Source organism: Macadamia integrifolia, chromosome 5 (assembly GCF_013358625.1).
Source record: "Macadamia integrifolia cultivar HAES 741 chromosome 5, SCU_Mint_v3, whole genome shotgun sequence".
In the NCBI taxonomy this organism is placed as follows: domain Eukaryota; kingdom Viridiplantae; phylum Streptophyta; class Magnoliopsida; order Proteales; family Proteaceae; genus Macadamia; species Macadamia integrifolia.
The window spans coordinates 3,235,964-3,248,089 of NC_056561.1; the positions used below are offsets into that span (position 1 = coordinate 3,235,964).

General features: G+C 36.8%; 2 protein-coding genes across 17 annotated transcripts in view; both read left to right on the forward strand.

The window, feature by feature from the left end:
• Positions 1-1,849: 1,849 nt before the first annotated feature.
• Positions 1,850-6,337, forward strand: LOC122080315. Its single transcript, XM_042647266.1, has 4 exons — positions 1,850-2,041; positions 2,316-2,652; positions 5,404-5,648; positions 5,738-6,337. The coding sequence occupies exons 2-3, from the start codon at positions 2,320-2,322 to the stop codon at positions 5,539-5,541; spliced, it is 471 nt and encodes a 156-aa protein (XP_042503200.1). The 5' UTR covers positions 1,850-2,041; positions 2,316-2,319; the 3' UTR covers positions 5,542-5,648; positions 5,738-6,337.
• Positions 6,338-6,856: 519 nt separating this feature from the next.
• LOC122077812 (uncharacterized protein C594.04c-like) overlaps positions 6,857-12,126 on the forward strand; it is a 9,177-nt gene continuing 3,907 nt past the window's right edge. For 4 of the 16 annotated variants that reach the window (XM_042643702.1, XM_042643701.1, XM_042643704.1 and 1 more), the window contains exons 1-4: positions 6,865-7,294; positions 7,379-7,448; positions 8,540-8,607; positions 9,895-9,956. In XM_042643702.1, coding sequence (XP_042499636.1) covers positions 7,244-7,294; positions 7,379-7,448; positions 8,540-8,607; positions 9,895-9,956 — 251 coding nt within the window. In that variant the 5' untranslated portion in view covers positions 6,865-7,243. Of the gene's footprint in view, positions 7,295-7,378; positions 7,449-8,539; positions 8,608-9,894; positions 9,957-12,126 lie in introns of all 16 variants that reach the window. The other 12 variants (XR_006139966.1, XM_042643699.1, XM_042643698.1 and 9 more) reach the window with 6 other exon arrangements.

Consider the following 12,126-nt stretch of genomic DNA (forward strand, 5'->3'; position numbering starts at 1 on the left):
TTTGGCGGAATAGGGCCTCATCACCCTCATGAATAGTACGGAACCTTCCCCATCTTCATCCTTGTGAACCCTAGGGTTTGCTCTCTACTTTTCATCCTCGTGAACCCATACGGCAAATTCACTTCATTGTTGCAGAGATTTGTCCAGATTCGTCGATGAGTCACCGCCAAAGATAAAGGCTGGGTTTTCCCCTCAAATCTGAAGAGTGTACAAACTTGTATTCTCTCTTTGAAGGTCCGGCTGTGCCTCCCACAACTGATCTCTCACATCTGCTTGGTAAGAACAGAGGTCCCCCCAATTTTTCTTTAAACCCTGTAATAATTCGTCCTTCATCAGCGAACGACCACTTGTCTCCAACGTTTCTGAAGCTTCAATTCCATAGGAACTACACATTCTGCCGTTCGGTTGAAAGGGAGGAATCAAACGTTGCCTTCTAGGTAACATTTGGGATTTTTCTCATGATAGTAGAGGATTTCGGACGGATATTCATGAAATTTTTTCCTAATTTCCACATCCACTATGCTACGGGTTTGTTCTGTAGATGAATTCTGCAGAAAGGGGGTTCTATTTTTTCGGTTCTTTTGAATGCTGAAATTTCCATATCTATTTCAAAGATATCATTCCTATTCCCTGTTGTTTGTACAGTAGATTAAGAAATATATTCATTTGTTGTTGATGTTGTTCATGTGAATGGATTGTCTTTCTACCTATAATATGGCTTATTTTATTGCAAGTACCTACATTTCCTTAATTGTTTTATCATCTTCCAGCATTACATGTAATAAAATTGAAGTGGAGAAATTGGGTGATAGTAGAAGGGATCTAACTTTTTTGCTTAGAGAAGTAATGAGGAGGGAAGAAAGTGATGAATAATGTCAGACGATTAGATGTACTTGTATGAACATTTAATAGAGTTGTTGGTTCTGTCCAGGAAAATGGGAGATTACAAGGCCGGACACTTACCTCGATAGGGAGATTTGTCCAAACAGCACCAGTCATGGTGGTCCACAAAAATAGGAAGTAGAAACCTCCATGGATTCCTTAGTTGTTAAGCATCTTCTACTGAGACTAAGTCAGCAAGTAGAATCTACAGGGACCGTTATATTAATAAGAAGACTCCCCAACAACTGCCAACTCTTAACAACCTATTGGGAGTAAATATATTATTGTCAATCTGGATTTTTGGATGGAGATAAGCGGCAAGAAAAGCTCCCCTTATCTGCATCCACAGGATATTGTTAACAGAATTGAGTCCCCATCTCGATCTTACTCTGGTGACCAGTAACAGTCTTTCTTCGACAGTCCTTCAGAACAGCGACACAATGGAGGGGAGAAAGGTCTCAACAACTTAAAGAATGATATTAGAATTGCTGGAAATAGGTAGAAGAATAGACGAAGAAGGGTAGGGAAGGGAGGTGTCTCTCACCATAACTCTCTCACATAGCAACTGACTCAACTTAGCACCTGCACAAGGCTTCTTTCTATATTTTTTTCCTTTATTCAAATTGTGGGGTTATGTTCCCCTTTAACGTTGATTTATAATGAAACAAACCAATTATGAGGCTGACTTCTTCAGAAATAATAACTTGCTATTACAATAAAAAAGAAACTGAAATGTTCCAGTTATAGGAAATTATTGGTCAGTAAGGAGCAGTTTGGCTATTTGGTTTGTGAGTTTGGGTGGAAGGCTATGTGCATCTTATTTGGGTCGATTTCTCTCCATGATATAGCCTGATATAGGTAGGTATATTTCTCACATGGAATTTTCCCAACCTTGAATATATTAGATGCAGAAAAAGTATCTAAAAAAGTGAATGTGTGCAGTATATGTTTACATTTAATAATATATTTATACTGTAATTTCATATGCAAGCCATATTTTTGAATTCCTGAATGTAATTTCTTCATATTGGGCAGTGTTTGTCCTTAAATTTCAGAATTTCCCGATCGTGGTCATAGCAGAAGTTTTCAATTGCATCCCTCTCTATGACATTCGCATCCCATCCCTTGTAGCTAATATCTGTGCCCTTCATAAAAAACAGTAAGTGCAAATTAAACCACCTACTGAGTGTCATTGTTAAGAAATATGTTTTTTTGTTGCAAATTTTGAACTATCTATTGATTACTGGATTTCCCATCTTTCTCATGTCCCCTTTATTAGATAAACACCATTTCTGAATTTAGAAGAAGAAATGGCATTTTTTTTTTCTCTCTTTTGCTCAATATTTTTATTCCTATTTCTTTGAATGTTTTTTTTTTTTCCATGTTCTTGTCTGTGTTTGAATATGTTACCTAAATCAATTATGCATGTTCAGAGATATGAGATCTCCAAGAACCCCAACCCCCAAAAGTACCACTATAATTTGGCATGAAGCAGAGCTAAGATCATTCATCAATCACATGGTTGAGAATGTCCGAAAAGGTTTGAAGACAAACTCCACATTCACAAAGGTTGGTTGGGACAACATTACAAAAGGGCTTGAAGCCAAATTCAAAAGGCCCTTTGTGAAGCAGCAACTGCGTAATGAGATGAATAAGTTACGCAAGAAGTACAACAGCTTCAGGGCTTTGTTAGAAACAACTGGTTTCGGATGGGATGCAAATGCTCAGACTGCCACAACTAATGATTCAGTGTGGGAATCTGCTATTCAGGTATGACATAATCTTTGGTTTATAGAATGGATTTTATTCACTTTTTGAACAAAATGTGATGATTAATTGAAAAAATTTTGAATTTTAGGGAAACAAAGATTGGGCAAAGTATAGAAGAAATAGTCTCCCTTGGTGGCCAGAGTTTTAGAGATCTTCTCTGACTCTAGTGCCCGTGAGGATAGAGGTTTGTCACAGGAAACTGCATTAACTCCTACGTCCACTAACCCTAAAATTGATGATGATATACAGGACACTGATAATGATGACAGTGATGCTTGTACTGGGACACCCAAGGGGTCAGCTCCTCCGAAGCGACGACTTGATAGGACTCCTACGGATCGTTGGAGGAAGAGCTAGACACGGACCCTCATGAACTCCGCGAGGACTTTAGAACCTTTGTCCAATGGAGGATGGAAAAGGGATCCACCTTTGCCACCTCAGCAGTTATCCGACCTCCTGATCCTATTGTTGATGGACCATATAGCATGATGAGCTGTGAGAAGCTACTGGACAATTTAGAGGATATCCCGACGGATTTGTATGTGTTGGTGTAGCGTAAGATACATAGTGACCTTGGATGGCGCATGTCTTTTGTTGAAGTGAGACCTGACAGGAGGTTATGGATGCTACATGGTCTGAAGGAGTGAAAGTAACAGTTTTTGAAATGAATGGTTTTAAGGGGGAATGAATGACTTGTTAGTTTGTTTGGATTTATGTCATGTACTGACTGACACACTTATTATGTTTTGCCTACTATGAATGATGTTGATGTTTGACTTATGTTGCTTTGTTATAATTTGATTGCATGTGCTTCAGACTTATAGTAGTATATATGACTATTTAGGATTGCCAAATATTATGCTTTTTAGCTTAATGTGTGTTTCTTTGTAGCTTTGGGATATAGGATCATATTAATTTCACTATATTAACAGGAAAGTAAGAAGTTGTCAATTACTACGATTACTGGATGTATTGTTGCTTGTTAGTAGGTTTGAAAAAAATTTAAGATACGGATATTACATATGGACAATTAAGCTAATGCTTATAGAGCCTTGTAGGCAGGTTTAGGGAAGTGTTATTTTTTCTTCATTTAAACAATTAATGCTATTGGATGGTACATTTATGGACTCTATTCCTTTACATATTGAATGTGTCTATTAATACAGGGATGTCAAATCAATTTGCAACCGACAACACAGGGTCATCGTCATACGATGATGACATGGTTATAGTACACCAATTCCAAAACATGCTCAGTATGTATAGGATGGGAGAACCTTTGAATGATAGTAATTACACAGGACCTGTTAGGGTAGCTGAGGTTCTTGCAAGTCATGCTGACGTGTGTTACCAAGAGTTTAGACTTGAGAGACATGTATTTCTCAATCTGCAAGACCGATTTGTACATAGAGGTTGGTTAGAGGATAGGCGTTTCATTCGAGTAGATGAGCAGCCAGCGATGTTCTTCATGATAGTAGGTCAAGGTTTGAGTAATAGACAAATGCAACAATGATTCAATCGTTCAGGACAGACGATTGGTGCTGTCTTCCACACGGTGTTGCAAGCAATGCTAAGTTTGTCAATTGAGACAATCAGGCCACCAAATTTTGATGTGATACCTCCAAATATAGCCAACAATCCAAAGTACTATCCATATTTCAAGGTAACTGCGACTTCTGATGATGATTAATTTATTCAATGTTTCCAATGAAATATCAATGCAATTTACACAATTATATGAAATAACCTATGTTGAATGAAAACTAGGATTGCATTGGTGTTATTGATGGCACCCATATAAATGCCATCGTACCTAGGTCGGAAGAGACATGTTATCGTAATCGAAGGGGTATGATCACACAGAATGTTATGTGTGCATGTTCATTCGACATGCGATTCACATTTGTGTATGTAAGTTGGGAGGATAGTGCACACGATGCAAGGGTCTTGGAGGCAGCAAGAACCAATGATACCTTAGGATTTCCTCATCCCCCATCAGGTATAAATGTATTATGAACTTATGTGTTGTCCTTCTGCATATAGTAGACAGGGAATATAAATCTAATCCCATAAATGTTTCCATAATAATTGAAGGCAAATATTATGTTGTTGACTCGGGCTACGCTAGTCAACTAGGGTACTTGGTACCATTTCGGGAACAAATGTATCACTTACAAGATTATGGTGAAGGTACACTTGGGCCAAGAACAACTAAATAATTGTTCAATCACAGACACTCGTCATTGCGGAATGTTATTGAGAGAACATTAGGTGTCTTGAAAAATAGATTCCACATATTAAAAAGTATGAAGTCAAACGATATTGAAGATCAATAAATAATTGTGGTCGCATGTTGTGGGATGGGATCCACAATTATATTAAGGAATAAGCTATTCAAGATCAATTGTTCAATTAGCTTGGAAGTGAACAACAAATTGATGACCCTATGAATCTTGATACTCATGCGTACCATGCTTCAGTATCTGATGTCTCTCAGAGATGATCTGCAAGACAAATGTCCATAGTGCGCCTTAATATTGCCAACCAATTGGCAATTTCAAGGGGAATGGCTACGATTTTGTTAGATCGATCTTGAATGTTTGCTAATCACATTCATTATGTATTAAAAGGTTGACACAAAAATTAGGGCACCTATTTTCTTCAAATGTGTGTATGGGGTGTTAGTAAAAATACTTTTGTTCACTTCACATAGTTTACATTGGTATGACTTGTAATCTTTGTGCTGTACAGATGTCTTCCACTGACACCGCAATGGCAAGGTGTGACTACTGTAATCATTTGTGGGATAAGTTCACAACGAAAATGGGCTTAATAGAGGAAGATCGTACTTCAAATGCCCAAGACATAATGAATATTTTATGTGGGTAGATGAATTTCGCTTATGTGATTGTGGCGAGGGATAGTGTAAGGTACGCGTCGCGAAGACAGCAACGAACTTTAATCGTCGTTTCTGGTGTTGTCCTAAATCCAATGAGGTATAATTATTGTTTTTTATTTTTTGAAAGTATTATTTGATCTATATTATCTGAATACATCTCGCAATTAAGTTGATGAACAATTGCAGCCCCATGATCGAGGTTGTAATTTTTTTCGATGGATTTATGGAGACAGAAATTCGACAAGTGCACAGTCTTCCGATTATGGAACAAGCAATTCAATGGTTGGAGCTCAGTCTTCTCCATTAGCACATTCCTCTGATTTTGTGAAAGGTTACTTGGAAAGAACAATCAAAGGTGAAGAGGAGAAGTCTAGAGTACTGAAAAACGAAATGGATGTGTCTAAGGAAAAGTGAAGGATATATACCGATATCCTGGAGGCCATTAATAACATGGACATAAATAAATGTGGTAGTTAGAGGGTGATGACCAACTATTGGGAACTTGAAAGACATTTGGCATACCCGGAATATTTGCATTTTAATCTACTATTATTGGTTGACATTTCTCGTTTCGTAAAATTATGATGTAAGTTTGAAATAAGGAAATTGATAGTTGGGTGGTTTGTCTAGGTAAAATGAAGGGTAATGAGTTTCTATGGAAAGTAACAAAAGTGGAATTATTTTCATTAAAATAAACATCATATTTTGTCAGAAACGTTCCCAGAAACAACATTTGTCAAACACCTTCTTACCTGTTTCTATTTCCAAAAACAAGAATTATCAAACACTTTTCTTGCCCGTTTCTGTTTTCAGAAACAGTAATTTATGTTTTTATCGTTTCTTGAAACAGAAACGACAAAAACGTTATCAATTGAACCCTTAGTCTTAGGGCCCGTTTGATAACGTTTCTTTCGTTTCTATTTCAAGGAATGGTAGAAACATAAATTTATGTTTCTAGAAATAGAAACGGAATTGAAGGTGTTTGATAAGTCATGTTTTTAGAAGTCGATAATAACCAGTGAAAAAATAGCCACAAGTCGTTTCTAAAAACGACGAAACAAGTTCAACTTGTTTCGCCTGGGTCGTTTCTTGAACCATAAATAAGTAGAAATTTCTATTTCTATTTCTGAAAATAAGTGAAACGAAACAGTTTTATCAAACGCTTTTTGCTCTGTTTCTGGAAACAGAAACGGCAAAAACGCGTTTCTTGAAACGTTATCAAACGGGCCTTAGATCTCCAGTTTCACTAGATGTGCTTAATTGTCTGCTAGACTCAAACCATCCTTAGAAAGCTGCGCAATATGTGGAGATGCAAGGCCGGCGGCCATGACAACATGTGACCGTAAGACGATGGAATGGATCACATGGAACAAATCCACCAAGAAAAAATTTGTGAATTGGACTTTGAATCTTTGATTGATAAATGGGTTCCAGACTCATGAGTCTCAGGCTTCAAACTTGAGAAGGGTTTAGGTGTTTCAATCCCGACCACACGGTCACGCAGACTGACATTCCACTAAAAAAATATTTGGGTATTTACCAAAGGCAAAAGTTTTTCTTATTCCATTGGGCAACACAAAAATCTCTTTTGTCTCTATCGAGAACTTCAGGGAGATACAATAACAGAGAGACATAGAAGAGCCTCCTAACAGCTTCGATTTTGGCAGTTCCCTGTGAAGCGAAGAAAGTGTAATGGGAACCGCTCTCGACTCCCATTTCCTAGCTCTCACTGCCATCATTACTGTAACTCTCTCTCTCTCTCTCTCTCTCTTCCCCCTTAATGGCATTCCTTTGCAATTTCTGAGGCTTTTTGCTTGAATTTTGCAGGTGGGTTATCAGTTGTTCTTCTTCGTTGTTACAGCTCTTCTTCAGTTCGACAAAGTCACTGATTTTGCTGGTATTTAATCTTGAAATTGTCCCTTTTTTGGTCATTTGAGAAACTAGTGACTCTGGGAAATTCATCTCTGTTAGTAGTTTACTTAATGGAAATTACTTCAACGAAGTTATTGTTGTTTATTGGTTTAAGTTGTTATTAATATATCTCTCCAATGTTGGTTGTTCTTCTTGATTTCGGCCCTAAGTTGGGGTGGTGTGATCTGTTACTGTTGGATTTTTTGTGTGTGCAAAGTTTCAAAATATTTCACTTAACGAGACGGTGTGGGTCTACACTTATATATATATATATATATAGGTGTACAGACACACTCGCAGACGCTTGTACACATAAAGGCACGTGTACAAGAACAATTGTATACGTATATACACATCTGTATATGAACAGATATACCCATATGTGAAAAGGTACATTGTCTATATATTCTATAGATGGTTTGAAAATTTGATAAGGGATTTTAAAACAAGTGGTTTTGTACCTCCCACTCTATGTTCTGTTCTTCCAAGTCTCTTTGTTTTTGATAATGAGTATAGCCTTCGGACTTCCCTGTATAATCACATATTGGAGTCTACCTTATGTGATTGGGAGTTGTTTTATCTTGGATATATAAACGCAATGGTCAACCTGGTTGCACAATTATGGGCATTTAAAAACCTTAAGGATAGTATCATTTTGATACGACTCTTAACTCAAATTATGTTTGTTCCTGATTTAAGAAGAAGGAATACTACAATGGTGTGAATTCGTATATCATTTGGTGCAAATATAATATATCAAGATAAGTCTTATATTTAAAAATGGAGAGAGAAGAGAGAGGATGCATTGGTCCGTTGACTTTCCAAACCCTTGAATACAATCTCCAGAAATTTCTGTATGTGTTTGAACCTATGGTTAATAGTAATATAAGTGATGCTAAATTTGATGGGAATGAAATGATATAAGAGATATGTTGCTTACAGTAATTGAGTTTTACTATTTCCTTCTTTGTTCTGCTATAATTTTTTTTTATCTTTTTGGCATATCAATTGTCTCATCTTGGTAAATTTCTTATTACAATTCTTTGTTTGATAGATAATTGCTATTTTTTTCGGCAGGCAGCACAAACTTTATTATTCTTGCCATATTGACTCTTGTTTTGAAAGGCACTTGGCATTTTAGACAGGTAGAGTATCTTGCTCCAGTGTCATTGGTTATATACTGCCACCATGAAGTTTTTGTTTACTTGAAAAATGTTATAGATAGCTTCAATTATAGTCACCTTCATATGCTTGCTATTCAAATTGTGACATTATTTTGAATTGCTATGTGTGGACTTCTAAACTGATAGCTTTTGTGAACGTATGGTTCATTTTCCTTTCTAAAGAAATCTTTCCTCATTGCTCTTCTGGTTTCTAACAGAAACTTGAATTCCATTAGCCTGTTTTCTTTTCCAGTTCTTTTGGGTGCTAGATTAGCCATTTTGTTGCATAGAATGTGAGAACTGATTAAATATAATCAGTTAAAGAATATAAAAATAATGAAAAAGAAAGAGATATAGTCCAGCTCACAGTTAGGTTCCATTTCGTTGGGATATGATGTCTGTCTACTTATTATGCTCGTGATATTCATAGTGTATTTTATTGTTAAATAGGTTTCAGTGGCATTGAAACGATTGTATCTATCCTTTTCAAAAACCAGGAACCCACCTCTCATCCAAGGTTGACTCACCTGCTGATTGTAGGAAATTTCAAAGGCGACTAACTACCTTTTTAATACTATCAGGTCTTTTGACTTGCCAGTTCTATTGAATTGACTTGATCCGCATGTTTACTAGTTTCCTCTCCAGGTGGGTCCTAGAAAACTCCTTTCCCTGACTCAATCTGATTCCCTGAACTGCCAAGTTGAGTCAAATTCCTGGGTAAGCAGTCTATGGAAACTGTTGAGTTGATATTAATACTTGGTTGTTCTTGAAGGGATGAGAGTTCCTAGCCTTTGCTTCTTGTTCAATGGGTGCGTGTAAGTTCCTGCTCTTGTATGGCATTTCATGTATTTTTCCCCCTAAAATTTGACAGAGGGAGGATATTGTGACAGATGCTACTGCGTTTCATGCATTGAAGGCCATGGAAGGACAGGGATACTGGAATCTTTTCTCATTGGGATGTCAGTAGATTGTTTTATGATTTTGAGCATTGAAAGATTCTGAAGGGCTAAAATTTTCATGAGAAAAATAGGATGAGATAAGTGGTCAGGGCTAAGCCATTTTAGCTCAAGCAAGTTTCCATTTGTTTTGTCGGTGGGGCTTTTCCTTGTGTAGAATATTATCTCATCCTCTTATGCACTTTCTTATTCTTCTTTCTTTATAAGAGTATAGTGATGGAATATCATATGTTGTGTATATCTCACCAAGGTCCAACTTGTATTGGATTTCATTCTTCTTTTTATACTTCTGATCTAGTGATCCATTGCTCAGGTAATCTTGACTTTGCTTGTAGTAATATGGGGTCTTCGGCTAGCACTGTTCCTATTAATGAGGTATGGCCATGGTTATTAGAATACATTTGATTCATGTATATTGTACATTGTATGTGTAATCTTTGTCTTGTTTGATGCTATTCTGCAAATAACACGAAATATTATTTTACAGTGGAATATAAGAAAGTCCCAATACCCAATATATATATATATATATATATATATGTGTGTGTGTGTGTGTGTGTGTAGCAGTTCATGTCAGAGTACTTCCTAGTTCCTTATATTAACAAGGAAAAGAAAAGATGACCTTGCTTCTTAGCTTGATTCAAAGATGAACTATATTTCTCCAAGTGTAAAACCAAGTAGTGAACAAAATTGAACATGCAGCTCCTGATAAAAAAAGTGTGCACAAAAATTCACAAAATCAATATTCAGTTTTCTCAGAGGGTGGAATGACAAGCTTTCTGTGGCCATGATCTTTGTGCCTCAGTAAGTACCTTCAAGAACAGGCAACACTCCATTGCATAAGCATGGATCCTTCCTAGTGAAATATGATTTTAAAATTTCGTTTGTTCTTTTTCTTCAAAACATTCCAGCAAAAGATGCAAGAAAGCATCTTCTAAAGCTTGTTGCTTCTTGGGCTTGAAGGCCTTGACTTCCGAGATCTAAAGAGAGAATGTAATATGCAAGTGTGTAACCAATGACAGCCAGCAGAATTTAGAAACCCAACTGCTATCAATTTATAGATGTATGGCTGCTGGGTTCTTGCTCTTTCCAAATGAGGGACATTGGCTTATCGAAATCTCTATCCTTGAGCTTATCCATGGTTAGGACCTTCTCGAGTACTGCCAACCATACAAATGCTTCAAACACCTTCCCCATCTTCTTAATCAGTGAAGGCTCCTCCATGTTTTTGCTTGGAGAGTTTTAGAGGATTTGATAGAAAAACTGTGTTTTCTTTGGCCATTGCTATCTAAGCCATTAAGCCATCTGAAAGCAGTTGAATCCTTGATTGAGCAGTCAGTGTTTCTGAGAATTTCTTTAGCATAGGGATAATTTTTGCCCCGAGATTTTGAGGCTTTCCAGAATGCTTCATGCCTTGCACTGCTCTATTATGCAAAGAAAATGATTGAGGAGATTGAAGGCCCTAACACTTTTGTTCTCAAGTCCCAAGCAACATTTGTTGAATAAATAAAATAGCAAACCTGTCCCAAAATCCAAGCATTCTCCATGTTAAGCACGTGGTTGAGGTTTGAGTGGATAATTGTAAAAATGGGCATGTGTTTCACTCATATTCCTTATGCATCAGAAGGTATTTCACTTCTATTCAGACACAGACATGCATGCTACAGATCCTATGTTGTTTTATAACAATAGGATACCTTATTTTCCCTAATTACTATGGTCATTGAATTGATCCTCTCAACAATGAGTATCCTTATTTTGCTGCCTCTATCCCACTGGCTGAAGCCGAAGCTTTTAACTTTATTGTTGACTAGTTTATTGAAACAGTTTTATGTTTAACTGAAAATTCCAGAACACTCTCGTAGTTTCAGAAACAACTTAGTGGAAGATGACCATAAGAGCTAAGAAGAGTTTTGCTATCTCAAATGCGGTTTATTGGTTCTTCTATGAAGAAACTTGAAACTCCTAACAACAATACAAGTTGTAATTTCATCAATTATCTGTCTATAGGAAATAATAATTAAATAAAAAAAAATTAGTTCAGCTGACCCTCTTACACCGTTTCATAAAAGAATCTTTGTTACCACAATCGTGTTACCGATTTTCTCTTTTTGTCCTGGAGAGTTCTAGAGTGATTCTTCTACAGAGAAACTTTAAACAATGATTTCAAGTTGGACTGCTATCAACTAATTGTCTAGATAAAATTAGAAAATCCCTCCTATACCCGAAGGAAATTGCTGCATGGAATAATATTTGTAAGTTGTAACAACTATGGTGTGACCAATTTTTATGTGCTACTTGTTCAGTCCTAAAGAATTCTCTTGGGGCCCATGTATTATTTCCTTGGTTAAAATAACTGTAGTGTTGCTGATGATTTCAGTTTTTTGTTTTCATATTTTATCTGTTTGTTCCTTTATTTCTTTCTGCCCATATGGGACATAATTTCTGTTGTATACTCTGCATATGCCAAGTTAATATGATTTCCCTAGTACATCCCCATGTCCCTCTCTTGTGGTGACCTTTGAGGGCCTTTGGGGGGGGGGGG